The 19,587-nt window shown below is 39.7% G+C and overlaps 1 protein-coding gene and 1 pseudogene across 1 annotated transcript in view; both read left to right on the top strand.

Annotated features, from left to right (window-relative positions):
• Window positions 1-1,142: 1,142 nt before the first annotated feature.
• Window positions 1,143-19,587, top strand: part of CCDC126 (coiled-coil domain containing 126) — a 30,762-nt gene continuing 12,317 nt past the window's right edge. Inside the window, exon 1 of the mRNA XM_030796722.1 lies at window positions 1,143-1,521. Within this exon, the coding sequence (XP_030652582.1) occupies window positions 1,284-1,521 (238 nt within the window). The 5' untranslated portion in view covers window positions 1,143-1,283. The remainder of the gene's footprint in view (window positions 1,522-19,587) is intronic.
• LOC105737744 lies at window positions 9,264-12,778 on the top strand (annotated as a pseudogene).

Genomic DNA, 19,587 nt, shown 5'->3' with positions numbered 1-19,587 from the left:
TGGTGATTCACACCTTTTTTACTCTCCTGGTTTTTCTAGATTCTGTGATTAGCACCTTTCTGTGTTTTAAAAACTTGAAGTATAACCTTTTAATTTTTTCTTAAATTACATAAATGCATACCTTTCTCATTTAAAATTTGGAATTGTAAATTTGGAAATATAGGAAAATGTTCCAACCTGTTTGTTTATTTATTTGTTTTTGAAACAAGGTCTTGCTCTGTCACCCAGGCTGGAGTACAGTGGAATGATCATGGTTCATTGTACCCTTGACCTCTCAGGCTCAAGCAGTCCTGCCGCCCCAGCTTCCTGGGTAGCTGGGACTACAGGTGCATGCCACCATGCCTGGCTAATTTTTAGAATTTTTGTATAGAGATGAGGTCTTCTATGTTGATCAGACTGGTCTCAAACTCCTGGGCTCTAGGGATACTCCCACCTTTGCCTCCCAAAGTGTTGGGCTTACAGGTGTAAGCCACTGCCGCTGGTCTCTAAGTGTTTTAGTACTTGCCATTAAATGATCATCATTCTTTATGTCTGGCATATTTTTGTATGATATCAACTTAGAAATTATAACTTACTTTTTTATCTTAGATTGCATCTTGGATTGGATGCTTCCTAAGGTTACCTTATGCCCATTAGTAATAATTTCTGGTGACATTTTGAAATGTTGGCACACTCTGTTTATATTGTGGGAATTCTTTTTAGACAGGCATTTTGATTTTCTGATCCTTTTTCTTTCCTTCTTCCTAACTTTCGTTTTGATGTTTTTTCTTTTTTTTGAGGAAGAATAGATTTTAGGCATTTAGGTTGGTGACATGTATTTGAATAGACTGAGATCTCCTATATATCTCATTATAATGTCCATGGTTTTAGTTACAAATGAGAAACCATTTGAAGAGTTTTGTGACCATGGTTGCATTTTTTTCAGGTATTTTCAATGAATTGACATTTGTTTCTAGTTTAAACTTTGAAAAGATACGTAAGTGAGACTGATAAAAGACTAGAAAGCTTACTTAGTGGTGGAGAAAGTTGTCAAATATATGATATAGTTCCAAATCAAAATTATAGAATATTTTCTTTATAGTCGTCTGTTCTGTTACTGATACAGATTAAGACTAATACTGTTTCTCTTCTTCATTTTACAGAGTTAATAGAGTAGATACAACCTTGCCGAAGATGAAGAATATACAATATTGAGGAGATTTTTTTCTTTTTTCTTTCAAGTCTTGATTTGTGGCTTGCCTCAAGTTACCACTTTTCAGTCAAGTCTGTTTGCTTCTTCAGAAATGTTTTTTACAATCTCAAGAAAAAATATGTCCCAGAAATTGAGTTTACTGTTGCTTGTATTTGGACTCATTTGGGGATTGATGTTACTGCACTATACTTTTCAACAACCAAGACATCAAAGCAGTGTCAAGTTACGTGAGCAAATACTAGACTTAAGCAAAAGATATGTTAAAGCTCTAGCAGAGGAAAATAAGAACACAGTGGATGTCGAGAATGGTGCTTCTATGGCAGGATATGGTAAGATAACCGTAGAATATTTCTAGTCTCCTCTAATCCCCGTTTAAAGATGGTTGTGGAAATTGAACTTATTACTTCATGCATAGGTCTTTGCAAAGTAATTTTTTCTTGACTTTTTATTATGAAAATTTCAAATGTACTGAAAAATAGAGACACTATGATAAATACGTACATATTCATCATCCAGACTTAACAGTTATTAACATTTGGCAACATTTGTTTTATCTAATTGTTGAAGAATATTTAAATTATAGAAATTATGACATTTCACTGCTAGATATATATCGCTGAAAAAAATGTATCTTGGAGGCTGGGCATGATGGCTCATGCCTGTAATCCCAGCACTTTGGGAGGCCAAGGCAGACGGATCACGAGGTCAGGAAATCGAGACCATCCTGGCTAACATGGTGAAACCCCGTCTCTACTGAAAATACAAAAACAAATTAGCCAGGCGTGGTGGCACGTGCTTGTAGTCCCTGCTACTCGGGAGGCTGAGGCAGGAGAATCATTTGAACCTGGGAGGCGGAGGTTGCAGTGAGCTGAGATTGCGCCACTGCACTCTATCCTGGGTGGCAGAGCAAGACTCTGTCTCAAAAAAAAAACAAAAAAACAAAAATGTATCTTGGGCTGGTGTTGATGGTTCCACCTGTAATCTCAGTACTTTGGGGAGCCAAGGTGGGATGATTGCTGGAGCCCAGGAGTTTGAGACTAGCCTAGTAGCCTAGGCAACATAGTGAGACCACTACTAAAAATACAAACAAAAAAATCAGCTGGGCCTGTAATCCCAGCTACTCAGGAGACTGAGGCAGGATGAGGCAGGAGAATCGCTTGAACCCGGCAGGCGAAGGTTGCAGTGAGCCGAGATCGTGCCACTGAATTCTAGCTTGGGCAACAGAGTGAGACTCCATCTCAAAAAAAAAAAAACAAAACACACACACACAAAGAAAAAAGAAAAAAAAATTAGCCAGGCACGGTGATATACACCTGTAGTCTTAGCTAGTCGGGAGGCTGAGGTGGGAAGATGGCTTGAGCCCAGGAGGTCAAGGATACAGTGAGCCATGTTTGCACCACTGTACTCCAGCCTAGGCAAGAGAGTGAGACCTCATCTCTTAAAAAAAAAGTCTTAAAAAATGACCTTCTTGGACATAATACAATACCATTATCACACCTAGTTTATATTTAAATTTTCCTGATTATCCCAATATAAGCCATCAATTGTATAGCATTTATTGTTTCCTAAGAAGCAAGATTTGCCTGTATATCTCCAGTATTGTTTATTGCTGTTCTCCCTTTCACATTACTGGGTCCTGCTGTGTTTTAAGTTTCTTATCATGACATGTTCTTTCTTTAAGAGTTAAACAGGAGAGAGAACAGATAGTATGGTTCTGTCTGGAACAATGTATATACATGAATGTGTGGACATTTCCTCTATTTCAGTTTTGTTTGTTTAATTAAAAGTAATGGCTGGGCACAGTGGCTCACATCTGTAACCCCAGCATTTTGGGAGGCTGAGATAGGCGGATTGCTTGAGTCCAGGAGTTTGAGACCAGCCTGGGCAACATGGTGAAACCATTTCTCTACAGAAAATACAAAAGTTATCAGGACGTGGTGGCACGCACTTGTAGTTCCAGCTACTTGGGAGGTTCAGGTGGGACAACTGCTTAAGCCTGGGAGGTTGAGGCTGCAGCAAGGTGTGATCACATGCCACTGCACTTAAGCCTGGGTAACAGAGTGAGACCCTGTTTCAAAAAAAAAAGTGATACATGCATGTATTTAAATAATCAAAGTGTGTTATGATTCCTGTAATGAAAAAGGGCAGTTTTTTCCACTCCCAAAAGTCCTCAAATTTCCTGTTCTTTAGAGCCACCCATTTTAAATTCTTTCATCTCATTTTTTTGGTGATTATTTCTGTATCTAAATAATATGCTCTGTGAGCCACTTTCCGATTTTTCAGTTATAGGTGTTATCTGTTAACTTCTCATTATGCAAGGTGAGAGTTTAGCTTTCTTTCTCACCTAAAAATGCATTCCATCCACCCCCCCAGGCTGTTGTCACATCCATATCCTTCTTATCCTTTCATTTTCCCTTCATAATTTTGTTTGGAATAATATTCAGTATTTATACTATTATGACCATGTTGATGGTATTCATTACTAAGCCATGTAAATGCATACCTCAGAGATACTGTGGATTCTGTTCCAAACCACACAATAAAGTGAATGTCACAACAAGCAAGTCACACAGATCTTTTGGTTTCCCAGTGCCTATAAAAGTTAAGTTTACACTATACTGTAATCTCTTAAGCGTGCAGTAGCATTATGTCTTAAAAAACAATGTACATACCTTAATTGAAAATACTTTATTGCTAAAATATGCCAAAAATCATCTGGGCCTTCAGCAAGTCATAATCGTTTTGCTGGTGGAGGATCTTGCCTTGATGTCAAAGGTTGCTGACTCATCAGGGTGGTGGTTGCTGAAGGTTGGGGTGGCTGTGCCAATTTCATAAAATGAGACAATAATGAAGTTTGCCACATTGATGGACTCTTCTTTTCATGAAAGATTTTTTTTGTAGTATGGATTATTTGATAGGATTTTACCTACGGTAGAACTTCTTTCAAAATTGGAGTCAATCCACACAAATCCTACTGCTGCTTTGTCAATAAAGTTTACATAATATTCTAAATCCTTTGTTGTCATTTCAACAGTGTCCACAGCATCTTCACCAGTAGATTCCATCTCAAAAAACTACTTTCTTTGCTCTTCCATAAGAGCAGCTCTTCATCTGTTCAAGTCTTATCATGAGTTTGCAGCAATTCAGTCTCATATTCAGGCTCCACTTCTAATTCTGCAGTTACTTCCTCCACTGAAGTCTTGAACCCCTCAAAGTCATCCATGAGGGTTGGAATCACCTTCTAATTCATTCATTTATTCTTGTAAATGTTGACATTTTTACCTGCTTTCATGAATCATGAATATTATTAATGGCATCTAGAATAGTGAATCCTTTGCAGAAGGCTTTCAGTTTACTTTGTCTATACCTATCAGCTCTGGCCTTATGGAATGTATTTCTTAAATAATAAGACTTAAAAGGCCAAATGACTCCTTTATCGATGGGCAGGAGAATGGATGTCGTGGTAGCAGCCATGAAAACATTAATCTCCTTGTACATCTTCTTCAGAGCTGTTGGGTGACTGGGCACATTGTCAAGGAGCAGTAATATTTTGAAAGGAATCATTTTTTCTGAATAGCGGGTCTCAACAGTAGGTCTTAGTGGGCTCAAAATGTTCAGTAACTCATTCTATAAACATATGTTGTCACCCAGGCTTTCTTATTCCATTTATAGAGCACAGGCAGAATAGATTTAGCATAATTCATAAGGGCGCTAGGATTTTCAGCATGATAAATGAGCATTGGTTTCAACTTTAAGTCACCAGCTGCATTACCCCCTAAGAAGAAAGTCAGCCTGTCGTTTGAAGCTTTGAAGTCAGGCATTGACTTCTCCTCACTAGCTATGAAAATCCTAGATGGCATCTTCTTCCTAGAGAAGACTGTTTTGTCTACACTGAAAATTTGTTACTTAGTGCAGCCACCTTCATCAATGATCTTAGCTAGGTCTTCTAGATAACTTACTGCAGGTTCTCCATTAGCACTTGCTGCTTCACCTTGCACTTGAATCTTATGGAAATGGCTTTTTTCCTTAAACCTCAAAAGCAACCTCTGCTAGCTTCCAACTCTCCTTCTGCAGGTTCCTAACCTCTCTTAGCCTTCATAGAATTGAAGAGAGTTAGGGTCTTGCTCTGGATTAGGCTTTGGCTTAAGAGAATGTTGTGGCTGGTTTGATGTTTTATCCAGACCACTCAAACTTTCTTCATTTCAGCAGTAAAGCTGTTTTTCTTTCTTATTATTAATGTGTTCCCTGGAGTAGCACTTTTAATTCTCTTCAAGAACTTTTCCTTTGCAGTCACAACTTGGCTGTTTGGCACAAGGCCTAGCTTTCAGCCTATCTCAGCTTTCAACATGCCTTCCTCACTAAATTTAATCATTTCTGGCTTTTAGTTTAAAGGGAGAGAAAAGGGACTCTTCCTTACACTTGAACACTTAGAAGCCATTGTAGGGTTATTAATGGCCTAATTTCAATATTGTTATGTCTAAGGGAATAGGGAGGCCTGAAGAGAGGGAGAGAGACAGAGGAAAGGCCAGTCGATGCAGCAGTCAGAACACATGTAACATTTATGAATTAAGTCTGCTGTCTTATGTAGATACAATTCAAGGTGTCCCAAAACAGTTCCAATGGTAACATCAGCAATTGCTGATCAGCTCACCATGGCAGATACAAGAATAATGAAAAAGTCTGAAATATGATGAGAATTACCAAAATGTGACAAAGACACAAAGTGAGCAGATATTGTTAGAAAGATGGCATCAATAGACTTGCTCCACGCAGAGTTGCTGCAAACATTCAATTGTAAAAACACAATATCTGTAAAGTGAAGTGCAATAAAACAATGTATTCATCTATTACATTATGGTTACTTTCCTATAAACTTTTTCCCCTAGAGTTTAATAAGTATCGATTTTTGCCTCTTTGCCTGGTTTTCTACGCATCCCCCTACCATTGTTTAAATATTGTCCTAGCGTATTCAGACACATTAGGTATTTTTGTACTTTCTTTATATTGAAGAAATCTTTCCTGATGCCTTCCAATCAGCTCTGGCCTGGACTGTTTGCTCTCTAGGATTGTTGCAGTGAATTGTTTTAAGATCACAATTTGTCATCATCTTGTAGATTTCTTTTACTCCTCTATTATATTGGATCTCCTATTTTCTAGAATTTTTAAGCTTCCTCTTTACTGGTTATCCCCTGATTTTAAGGGAACAGATCTTCTGGTAGGTTCCTGAGAAAGATGCAGATAGGTAAAAGTTTTGAGTTCTTGTATATCTTGAAAAGATCTTTTTCCCCTCAACCCTCATGCTTCATTGTAAGTTTGGCTGGGTATAGAAATAATTTTCCTCGAGATGGAAATAATTTTCCTTGAGATTTTAAAGGCTCTGCTCTGTTCTGTTTTACTCCTCATCCCCCTAGGTTCCAGTGTTCTTTTTGAGAAGCTGATGCTCTTCTTTATCCTTTTTATGTTACTTAATTTTTGGAAGCTTGTAAGGTCTTTGTTCCACACCATTCTAAAATTTCTCAATGATGTGACTGGGTATGGGTCTCTTTCATACATGTGTTGGGCCCTCAGTGGGACATCCTGCAATTTATGTCATTCAATTCTGGGATATTTTCTTAATTTCTTAATTTGATTTCTATGTTTTTCATTCACTCTTTCTGACATTCTGTTAATTAGCATTTGGGCTCTCTGGACTGTTGTCCTCCAGTTTTCCCTTATTTATTTTCCATTTCTGTCTTTTTACTTCATTTTTTGAGACGATTTCCTTAGCTTAATTTCCAGATCTGTATGGAGTTTTTAATCTCATCTAATATTTTTAATTTCTAAGAGCTATCTTTTGGGCTGGGCGCGGTGGCTCACCCCTGTAATCCTAGCACTTTGGGAGGCTGGGCAGGTGGATCACTTGAGGTTAGGAATTCGAGACCAGCCTGGCCAACATGGTGAAACCCCATCTCTACTAAAAATACGAAAATTAGCTGGACGTGGTGGCACACACTTGTAATCCTAGCTACTCGGGAGGCTGAGGCAGGAGAATCACTTGAATCCAGGAGATGGAGGTTGCAGTGACCAAAGATTACACCACTGCACTCTAATCTGGGGAGCAGAGTGAGATGCCGTCTCCAAAAAAAAAGAAAAGAAAAGAAAAGAAAAGCTGTCTTTTGTTACATTTCTGAGGTTATCAATGGTAGCTTTTCTGAAGTGTTTTTATGTTTCTTCCAAATATATCTGGTGATCCTTATTCTTCATCTGTATTTGAGAAATGAGGCACTAAAAGGTTGATGGCAAATGCTGAGCTTTTGTGTGGTATTCACTATAGGATGATCTGGCTGGGACATTTCTTTGGGTATATCCTTAATATTTACAATGACTTCTCATACCAACTACCTGCAGTTAGGCCTGCAGTAAGGGCACAGTGCTCCACAAGACTGCCCTCACTTCAGACACCAGCCACTAGTTAGGGTATTCCCAGGCCACTTTCACTTCTGATCAAGTGGCTACAAATTTGTGAGTTATTACCTCCTCATGTTTGACAATTCACTAGATTGACCCATAAAACTCACTGAAAAGTACTATGCATCACTTTTGATATAAATACTTTATTTTCAATCTGTAATTGATTGAATTTGTGGATGCAGAACCCACAGATACAGAGATCTAACTAAGGGACATGAAAATCCATGGATTTTGGTATCCATGGTGGGTCCTAGAACCAATTCCCTACAGATACAGAGAGCCAAGTATACTTACTATTACAGTTTTAATATAGAAGAAGGATAGATGCTAGAGCCAGCCAAAGGGAGATACCCATAGGACAAGGTCTGGGAGGGTACGAGATGCAGTTTCTGTTATCCTCTCTTCATAGAACCAGGACACATTACCCTCCTGGCATATCCAGCACACATCAGTGTGTGATAATATGCAGAATATTGCCAACTAGGGAAGCTTACCTGAACTTCAATGTACAGTTGTATTGGGGTCTCATTATGTAGGCATGATTGAATCATTGCCCACGTGGTTGAACTTAATCTCCACCCCTCCTCCCCTCCCTGGAAGTCAGCTGAAAATCCCCAACTCTCTAATCACGTGTCCTTTCTGACATGGCCAGCTCCCCAACCCCCCATTCTGGGTCTTCCCATTAGCACAAAATATCTAGGGCCCCACTCTGAGTTGCCTCCTTAAGGTAAACTAACAGATGTGGTCCCGGGGCCTACCATGACTAATAAAGACGTTTGTCACTCAGGAAATTCCAGGCACTTAGCGGCTACCTCCCAAGAACTGGAGACAAAGATCAGCTAAATTATTATTATTATTATTTTTTTTTTAATTCGAGATAGAGTCTTGCTCTGTTGCTCAGGCTGGAGTGCAGTGGTGCAATCTCGGCTCACTGCAACATCCACCTCCTGGGTTCAAGTGACTCTCCTGCCTCAGCTTCCCGAGAACCTGGGACTACAGGCACGCACCACCACGCCCAGCTGATTTTTATGTTTTTTAGTAGAGATGAGGTTTCACCATGTTCAAGGCCAGGTTGGCCTTGAACTCCCGACCTCATGTGATCCACCTGTCTCCACCTCCCAGAGTGTTGGGATTACAGGGGTGAGCAACCGCGCTTGGCCTAAATTTTTTTATTACAGAGTATCAATGTATTTTATTCCTTTGAGATGATCTCTAATATCAGTATATTTAGGTCTCTCCTGTTTAGCTGGTCAGATACCCTAGAGAAGCACTTCCTGTCTGTTGCTGAAGAGTATAGGCCTGTAAGTGTTCTGGGATCTGAGTGAGAGAAAAAGGCTGGGCAAGGAAGAGTGATCTCAGCACTCACTACTTTCATTTACTCTTCCAGTTTCCAGTGTAAACTCAGGCCCTCAACTGCTCTATCCTCTTAAGAAAATACATCTCAGATCTTCTGCAGTGGGGAAGGTTTTGGAGTGGTGCACAGAATTTAAGGATGAAATTGCTTCATAGAAAATAGCTAATGCATGCTGGGCTTAATACCTACCTAGGTGATGGATTGATAGGTGCAGCAAATCACTATGGCGCATGTTTACCTATGTAACAAACCTGCACATCTGAAGAAACAGGAGTGTGGCGTGACCATGGGGAAGCAAAAGAAAACAAGGAAGTATGCAACCATGAAGCGCATGCTTAAACTCAGAGATCAGAGGCTTAAAGAAAAGGATAGATTAAAACCTAAAAAGAAAGAAAAAAAGGATCTCAGCGAGTTAGAGGAAAGAGAAGTTCCCCAACACCCTTCCTGCTTATTGTTCCAATGTAGTGCACAACTGGTACCACCTTACTACATCCTTGTTGATACCAACTTTATTTATTTTTTCTTTTCTTTAAAAAATATATATATTTTTATTATACTTTTAAGTTCTAGGGTACACGTGCACAATGTGCAGGTTTGTTACATATCTATACATGTGCCATGTTGGTGTGCTGCACCCATTAACTTGTCATTTACATTACGTATATCTCCTAATGCTATCCCTCCCCCCTCCCCCCACCCCACAACAGTCCCTGGTGTGTGATATTCCCCTTCCTGTGTCCAAGTGTTCTCATTGTTCAGTTCTCACCTATGAGTGAGAACATGTGGTGTTTGGTTTTCTGTCCTTGTGATGGTTTGCTGAGAATGATGGTTTCCAGCTTCATCCATGTCCCTACAAAGGACATGAACTCATCCATTTTTATGGCTGCATAGTATTCCATGGTGTATGTGTGCCACGTTTTCTTAATCCAGTCTATCATGGCTGGACATTTGGGTTGGTTCCAAGTCTTTGCTATTGTGAATAGTGCCGCAATAAACATACGTGTGCATGTGTCTTTATAGCAGCATGATTTATAATCCTTTGGGTATATACCCAGTAATGGGATGGTTGGATCAAATGGTATTTCTAGTTCTAGATCCCTGAGGAATCGCCACACTGACTTCCACAATGGTTGAACTAGTTTACAGTCCCACCAACAGTGTAAAAGTGTTCCTATTTCTCCACATCCTCTCCAGCACCTGTTGTTTCCTGACTTTTTAATGATGCCCATTCTAACTGGTGTGAGATGGTATCTCATTGTGGTTTTCGTTTGCATTTCTCTGATGACCAGTGATGATGAGCGTTTTTTCATGTGTCTGTTGGCTGCATAAATGTCTTGTTTTGAGAAGTGTCTGTTCATGTCCTTTGCCCAGTTGTTGATGGGGTTGTTTTTTTCTTGTAAATTTGTTTGAGTTCTTTGTGGATTCTGGATATTAGCCCTTTGTCAGATGAGTAGATTGCAAAAATTTTCTCCCATTCTGTAGGTTGCCTGTTCACTCTGATGGTAGTTTCTTTTGCTGTGCAGAAGCTCTTTAGTTTAATTAGATCCCATTTGTCAATTTTGGCTTTTGTTGCCATTGCTTTTGGTGTTTTAGACATGAAGTCCTTGCCCATGCCTATGTCCTGAATGGTATTGCCTAGGCTTTCTTCTAGGGTTTTTATGGTTTTAGGTCTAACATTTAAGTCTTTAATCCATCTTGAATTAATTTTTGTATAAGGTGTAAGGAAGGGATCCAGTTTCAGCTTTCTCCATATGGCTAGCCAGTTTTCCCAGCACCATTTATTAAATAGGGAATCCTTTCCCCATTTCTTGTTTTTGTCAGGTTGGTCAAAGATCAGATAGTTGTAGATGTGTGATATTATTTCTGAGGGGTCTGTTCTGTTCCATTGGTATGTATGTCTGTTTTGGTACCAGTACCATGATGTTTTGGTTACTGTAGCCTTGTAGTATAGTTTGAAGTCAGGTAGCATGATGCCTCCAGCTTTGTTCTTTTGGCTTAGGATTGACTTGGCGATGCGGGCTCTTTTTTGGTTCCATATGAACTTTAAAGTATTTTTTTCCAATTCTGTGAAGAAAGTTGTTGGTAGCTTGATGGGGATGGCATTGAATCTATAAATTACCTTGGGCAGTATGGCCATTTTCACGATATTGGTTCTTCCAACCCATGAGCGTGGAATGTTCTTCCATTTGTTTGTATCCTCTTTTATTTCATTGAGCAGTGGTTTGTAGTTCTCCTTGAAGAGGTCCTTCACATCCCTTGTAAGTTGGATTCCTAGGTATTTTATTCTCTTTGAAGCAATTGTGAATGGGAGTTCACTCATGATTTGGCTCTGTTTGTCCGTGATTGGTGTAAAGAATGCTTGTGATTTTTGTACATTGATTTTGTATCCTGAGACTTTGCTGAAGTTGCTCATCAGCTTAAGGAGATTTTGGGCTGAGACAATGGGGTTTTCTAGATATACAATCATGTCATCTGCTAACAGGGACAATTTAACTTCCTCTTTTCCTAATTGAATACCCTTTATTTCCTTCTCCTGCCTGATTGCCCTGGCCAGAACTTCCAGCACTATGTTGAATAGGAGTGGTGAGAGAGGGCATCCTTGTCTTGTGCCAGTTTTCAAAGGGAATGCTTCCAGTTTTTGCCCATTCAGTATGATATTGGCTGTGGGTTTGTCATAGATAGCTCTTATTATTTCGAGATACATCCCATCAGTACCTAATTTATTGAGAGTTTTTAGCATGAAGGGTTATTGAACTTTGTCAAAGGCCTTTTCTGCATCTATTGAGATAATCATGTGGTTTTTGTCTTTGGTTCTGTTTATGTGCTGGATTACATTTATTGCTTTGTGTATGCTGAACCAGCCTTGCATCCCAGGGATGAAGCCCACTTGATCATGGTGGATAAGCTTTTTGATGTGCTGCTGGATTTGGTTTGCCAGTATTTTATTGAGGATTTTTACGTGGTTGTTCATCAGGGATATTGGTCTAAAATTCTTTTTTTTGTTGTTGTGTCTCTGCCAGGCTTTGGTATCAGGATGATGCTGGCCTCATAAAATGAATTAGGGAGGATTCCCTCTTTTTCTATTGATTGGAATAGTTTTAGAAGGAATGGTACCAGCTCCTCCTTGTACCTCTGGTAGAATTCGGCTGTGAATCCATCTGGTCCTGGACTGTTTTTGGTTGGTAAGCTATTAATTACTGCCTCAATTTCAGAGCCTGTTATTGATCTGTTCAGAGATTCAACTTCTTCCTGGTTTAGTCTTGGGAGGGTGTATGTGTCGAGGAATTTATCCATTTCTTCTAGATTTTCTAGTTTATTTGTGTAGAGGTGTTTAGAGTATTCTCTGGTGGTAGTTTGTATTTCTGTGGGATCGGTGGTGATCTCCCCTTTATCATTTTTTATTTTGTCTATTTGATTCTTCTCTGATACCAACTTTATCAACTTTTCCTTAAAAGTGAAACTGGATTTAGTGCAGTCAACGATGGACTGTCTGTATGCCAGGTGTATCCCTTGTATAACTGATTGTGTAATGGCTGAAATTGAGAAATTGGGGCAGAAGTACTGAGTGGCTCTAAGGATCACCAAGGATCCATGATTTGTACCATGTACACACAAAGGAACCTATACAGATGACTGCTTAATACAGAGAGTAACTCAGCATAAATGTTACAGTGTGGCCACAGTTGACCCTTAAGATTCCTGGAGTTCCTGTCATGTACATTTCTAACCATAGATACAACATTGAATGGTTGCCAGAGGATTATGGAGCCCCTCTGTTCTAAATCTTACAAGACACAGTTCCTCTGCCTTTCTGCAATCAGTGTTCTCTTGTTGCGAGTTCATTACACATGCCATAGCATGAATTATTATTCTGTTGACCTATTTGCTCTACTATGAGCTGAGGATGGTTAAATATGCTCACTCTTTTTTTTTTAAGATGAAGTTTTGCTCTTGTTGCCCACGCTGGAGTGCAGTGGCACAATCTCAGCTCACTGCAGCCTCTGCCTCCCGCGTTCAGGCGGTTCTCCTGCCTCAGCCTCCCAAGTGGCTGGGATTGCAGGCTCGCGCCACTATGCCCAGCTGATTTTTTTTTTTTCTGGTATTTTTAGTAGAGACAAAAAGTTTTGTATTTTTAGTACAGAAAAATATGCCTCAGCCTCCCAAGGTGCTGGGATTGCAGGCATGAGCCACTGTGCCTGGCCTGCTCACTTTTTGATGCGTTTTGAAATTGATATTTTGTCTCATAAAAATTTTAGACCAGGCGTGGTGGCTCATGCCTGTGTTACAGCACTTTGAGGGGCCGAGGTGGGCAGATCACCTGAGGTCAGGAGTTTGAGACCAGCCACGACAACATGGTGAAACCCCATCTCTACTAAGAATACAAAGAAAGATGGCCAGGTGTGGTGTTGCTTGCGTATAGTCGCTGCTGCTGTGGAGGCTGAGGCAGGAGAGTCACTTGAACCCAGAAGGCAGAGGTTGCAGTGGGCCGAAGTTGTACCACTGCATTCCAGCCTGGGTGACAGAGTGAGACTGTCTCAAAAAAAAAAAAAAAAATTTAATGATGGTCAAAGGGTACAAAATCTCAGACAGGAAGAATATGTTTTATACTTTATTGAGTTCTGTTGTACAGTGTGGTGCATATACTTAATAATGGGGGTATTATACATTTCAAAATTGATGTTCTCATCACAGAAATATATTTGAAGTATTGGATATGTTAACTAGCTTTATTTAATTATTCCATATTGTATCCACAATTTATGACATCACTTCATAACCCATAAATTTATACAATTATAAATTGTCAATTTACAGTAAAAAATTTTTGTTGCATCTTTTTAGGAATAAAAATCCCTTGCACATCCTGCACATATATCCCAGAACTTTGCATCTAGTCCAGGTTTTTAGTCCTTTCTTTACCTCTCTTTTCAATAGTACATGGTGTAAAATTTCTGGGACCTTTCAGGGTAGGATTCTGTGGAGAAAACAGGATTGCTTCTTGGCTTTTCTTACTTCTCATTAAAGATTTAGCTTTCTCAGGTCTGCTAAGTCAGTTATCATTCATCCCTGGAGTTTTGTTACTATGGTCTCCTTTCTTGTTTGTTATCTTTAGCCTTGTGGATTTGTGCTTAAAAACAAAAAGAGAAAAACAGTTTACTGTTTTTGTGGGTACCTAGAGTAAGCTTAGGCTAAATGCCTGTGTTCACTTTACCATCTTTACCTGGGAATGCCCTGGACACATATTTTTCTTTCTTTCCTTCATGATGATTTTCCTGAAATAATGATGGTTAGTCTGGTCTCAAACTCCTGGCCTCATGTTGTCCTTCCACCTTGGCCTCTCAAAGTGCTGGGATTACAGGCATGAGCCACCCTGGCCAGCCAGATATTATAGAAATAGATAATATAAATAAGCGGAAGTAGAGCAGAGGTAATTTCAGTTAATTTGGTATATATCAGCATTTGGCTATATATTTTCTTAAAGGGCTATGTCATAACTATTTTCAGTTTTGTGGGTTGTATAGGGTGTCTGTTATAATAAATGAGCGTGCCTATTTCCTAATAAAACTTTATTTTCAAAGGTAGGTGGCCATTCAGCTGTAGTTTTCCAACCTGTGGTATATATGCATGCATATTCCAACACATTGCTTTATTTTGAACAAAAATAGCATTGTACTGTACATGTTGGTTTTGCAACTTATTTATTTTCACTGTTACTGTAAATATACTTCCATTTTATACACATAGGTCTATTTTATCCTTTTTAATGACAGTATTATTTCATTTTATTTTATTTTTTGAGATAGGATCTCACGCACTTGCCCAGACAGGAGTGTTGTGGTGTGATCATAGCTCAGTATAACCTCAAATTCCTGGGCTCAGGTGATCCTCCCACCTTAGCCACCCAAGTAGCTGAGACTGCAGGTGTGCGCCACCGTGCCGGGCTAATTTTCTGTTGTTGTTGTTGAGTCAGGGTCTCACTGTGTTGCCCAGCATATTCTCAGACTTCTGGAATCAAGCGATCCTCCCACCTTGGCTTCCCAAAGTGCTGGGATTACAGATGTGAGCTACTATGCCTGGCCTATTATCTCATTTTATAAATGTCTTTCGTTTACTTCTCTAATGATGAATAATTTGGTGCTGACCTTTTTTCGTGTGTTTTATTTAGTGCTGTGGTGTATTTGTGTGTATGAAATATATGTGTGTGTATATGTATTTCATATTTGTGTGAATTTTTAAGAATAGATTACCTAATTGTGGAATTTTGGGGTCAAGGATGTGCACATGTTAAATTTAATAGACATTTGTCAGATTGCCCTCCAGAATGGTTCTACCAATTTACATTCTTACTATACCACTTTCCCATCAGTGGGAAGGTGACCATTTATATACAGACTTTGACCAATTCTATTTAATTTTAAATGGCATTTAGTTGTTTACGTTTGGATTTATTTGCTTTCAGGGGAGGTTAAAAGATTTTTTAAAATGTTCGTTGGCTGTTTGTATTTCTTTGACATTTGAGAATGTGAATTATTTGAGTCACTTGACAATTTTTCTGGTGGGAAATTTGTTTATTTCTTATTTGACTGATTTTTTTTTTTTTTTTTTGAGGCGGAGTCTCGCTCTGTCGCCCAGGCTGGAGTGCAATGGCGCTATCACGGCTCACTGCAAGCTCCGCCTCCCAGGTTCGTGCCATTCTCCTGCCTCAGCCTCCTGAGTAGCTGGGATTACAGGCACCCGCCACCATGCCCAGCTAATTTTTTTTGTTTTTTTAGTAGAGACGGGGTTTCACCGTGTTAGCCAGGATGGTCTCGACCTCCTGACCTTGTAATCCACCCACCTTGGCCTCCCAAAGTTCTGGGATTACAGGCGTGAGCCACCTTGACCTGCCTTGACTGATTCTTTGTAAAGATGCTAATGCTGTCATGTGTTACAGAGGTTTTTCTTTTGATTTTCAGTTGCCTAATAACTGGGTATGCTGTTTTTAAATTTTATGTAGTAAAATATATTTTTTATGATTTAGTTTTGTGCTGAAAATTTTTTTCTCCATAACTTATATTCTAATGTATTATGCTTTTAGTTGTTTTTTGTTTGTTTTACATTTATAGTTGTAATACAGTTGGGACTTCTGGTATAGGCAGTAAGATGCAGCTTCTTTTCTCCAGATGAGTTAGCCAGTTATTGTAGTTTCATTATTTGAATTTCTTCCTTGGCTCCATTAATTTGAAATAGGAGTACAAATTATAATAAGATTAGAATTCTACAGTAACTTAAACCTTTAGCCATCTATAGAAACCATTTATCCATAGCCTTTCATTACTATACAAATAAGCTAGTCAATCACAAATATTTATTGAATGGACCTCTTTTGAGCTGTTTATCCTATTTTTTCCAGCTGCTAAAATAAACATAAGCTAATATATTTTTTAATAGAAATTAAAAATATATTTATTTTAGGTTTGGGGGTACATGTGAAGATTTGTTATATAGATAAACCCATGTCATGGGGGTTCATTGTACATATTATTACATCATCCAGGTACTGAGCTTGGTACCCAATAGTTATCTTTTCTGCTCCTCTCCCTCCTCCCACCCTCCCCACTCAAGTAGACCTGGTGTCTGTTGTTTACTTCTTTGTGTTCATAAGTTCTTATCATTTAGCTCCCACTTAGAAGTGAGAACATGCAGTATTTGGTTTTCTGTTTCTGTGTTAGCTAATATTTTTTAAAAATGCTAGTCTATAATAAATTGTTACTGTTTTGAAGGCTGTGGACAGATTAATTCAACTTTATAATGACCTGTACATTTTGAACAGTTAATGTGTGCTTTCTCTTTAATCTATAATCATTTCCTTCCGCCTTATATCTTTTCCTCCACATTCTTAGTCCTCTGTGATGGAATTTTGTTTTCTTCCTATGTAATATTCTCTCTGTTGGATTCTGTGATTTGCCTAGAACAATGAATTGGGAATACTTGCTCCAGCTTCACACTGACTGCTCTGGAACACCTTGCAGTTGGTGCATGGTTTCCTACACCTGGTTCTGAATCTCCAGCAACACCAGTCCTTAACCACATCAGGCTTTCTGACTGACCCTGCTTTCTTTAAGGGTTTTGGCTTTCCTCTTTATCAGTGTGGCTGAACACTTTAAATAAAAAATAGATGCCAGCCAGGTGCGGTGGCTCACGCCTGTAATCCCACCACTCTGGGGGACTGAGGCAGGAGGATCACTTGAGGCCAGGAGTTTGAGACCAACTTGGGCAACATAGCGAGACCCTGGCTCTAAAAAAAAAAAAAAAGGCCAGTTGCGGTGGCTCACCTGTAATCCCAGCACTTTAGGAGGCCCAGGTGGGTGGATCACTTGAGGTAGGCAGCAGGCACCTGTGTCCCCGCTACTTGGGAGGCTGAAGCACAAGAATCACTTGAACCCAGGAGGTGGAGGTTACAGTGAGCTGAGATCGCACCACTGCACTCCAGCCTGGGTGACAGAGTGAGACTCTGTCTCACAAAAAAAAAAAAAAAAAAAGAAAAGACTGCACAAATATTTTAGGAGAATAATTTTTGATAGGGTCTTGCTCTGTCACCCAGGCTGGAGTGCAGTGGCGTGATCATGGCTCACTGCAGCCTCGACCTCCTGGGCTCAAGTAATCCTCCTGCTTCAGCCTCCCTAGAAGCTAGGACTACAGGTGTGCACCAAAACACACAGCCAATTTTTTTTTTAAGATATGGGGTCTTGCTTTGTTGCCCAGGCTGATCTCAAACTCCTGGGCTCAAGCAGTCCTACTTCGGACTCCCAAAGTTCTGGGATTGCAGGTGTGAGCTACCACTCCCAGCCAGGAGAATAATTTAATGTTAATATTTAAATGTTCTTCAGAAAATAATAGTTTAAAAATTATTGCTCTTTCACACAAACCCAGCAAAAATTTTCCTTAGTAAAATGACCAAGATTAAAATTTCTTTAATTCATTTTTAAAATATATAAATTATTGTATAAGTAATGAATGGAAAACAATGTTATAAGCATTTTCAGAAGCAGGCTATTGGAGATTATCTTTTATAGTTTGAAGAAAACCAGTTTTAAAAATTTCTCACACCAGGGACTTCTGGGAAAATGGAGATCCGTCCTCATCTATGTTATGCATCTCTCCCCTGTTCTTTCCATCCAAATACAACTAAAAGCCTTGGACATTTTATATAAGACTCTGGAGGAGAAAAAGTCATACAGTTTAGGGACCTCAGGAGACCAGGAATGACACAGTGGTATGTTCCCTGTGTGTATTTCAGAGTTGGAGCTGAAGAAGTCAGCAACCTAGATACTGCCAACAGGCAAAGACAGACAAAGCCCCAACAAAAGCCTGTTCTCTCTAGCCAAGAAAAGACAGCCTAGCAAGTTAGAAAACTTGTAGACAATAACAGCTCTCCTCTAGCCAAACATCACAGAAAAAAACTGTTGCTGCACTGCCAGCTACCTGATCAAAGGCCAAGTGATAAGCCTAGACTTTTATCCTTGCGAGGCTACAGTGAGGCATACAACATTCCTGCCATGGAGGTGCTAGAGAAGGCAGTAGGAGCCGGAAATGTCTCCCCTGCCAGCCAGGAGTGAGAACTGTCCCCACTGTACTCATGGGACCAGTAGAGACCACATGGAGAATCAGGACTTTACCTCCATATGGCAGTAATGAACTGTTCATCTCCCTTACCTCTGGTGTGATGTCAGGGGAAGCCTGTGGAGAGTCAGGACACTCATTGTCCCCCAGTGAGTATGAGGCCATCCCCACCACACTGTCAGTGGAGAGTACATGGGGACCTGGAACTCTCATCTCCACTCAGCAGGAGTGAGGAGCCCACCACCCTTGAGTATCGTGGAAGCTGAATGGGGCACCTGGACTTCTGCCTCTGCCTGGCAGTAACAAGGTGGCACCCCTCCCCTGCCAGAGTGGTGTTAGAGAAAACCACCTAAAACAGGAGGTTTAAATAAGATCCAGAGTCTCATAATATGAAAATGTACAAATTTCAAACACAAATCACTTATACCAAGAACCTGGAAGATCTCAGACTGAATGAAAAATGACAGTGACTGCTATGGTTTGAATGTATGTGTCCCTCCAAAATTCATGTGTTGAAACCTGATTTGGTGGTATTAGAAGGTGGTGTCTTTGGGAGGTGTTTATGTCATGAGGACTCTACCCTTATGAATGGGATTAATACCCTTTATAAACAGGCTTCAGAGAGCTGCCTTGTCTCTTCCACCCCTCTGCCATGTCAGGACACCTAGAAGACACCATCTGTGAGGAACAGGCTCTCAGCAGATACCAAATCTGCCGGCCCCTTGATAGTGTATACTTTCCAGCCTCCAGAACTGCGAGAAATCAATTTCTCTTAATTACCTAATCTATGGTGTTTTGTGATGGCAGCCCGAATAGGCTAAGACAGTGATATATTAGAATTATCTGAAAAAGATTTTAAAGCTGCTATGATAAAATTTCTCCAATGAGCATTTAATGAATATGAAGCAAATGAAAAAGACACCTTCAAAAAAAATATAGGAAGTCTCAGGAGAAAAACAGAACATATAAACAAAAACCAAATGGAAAT

The sequence above is a fragment of the Nomascus leucogenys genome, chromosome 17, assembly GCF_006542625.1.
Source record: "Nomascus leucogenys isolate Asia chromosome 17, Asia_NLE_v1, whole genome shotgun sequence".
In the NCBI taxonomy this organism is placed as follows: Eukaryota; Metazoa; Chordata; class Mammalia; order Primates; family Hylobatidae; genus Nomascus; species Nomascus leucogenys.
This window is presented reverse-complemented; position numbering and strand designations above follow the sequence as displayed.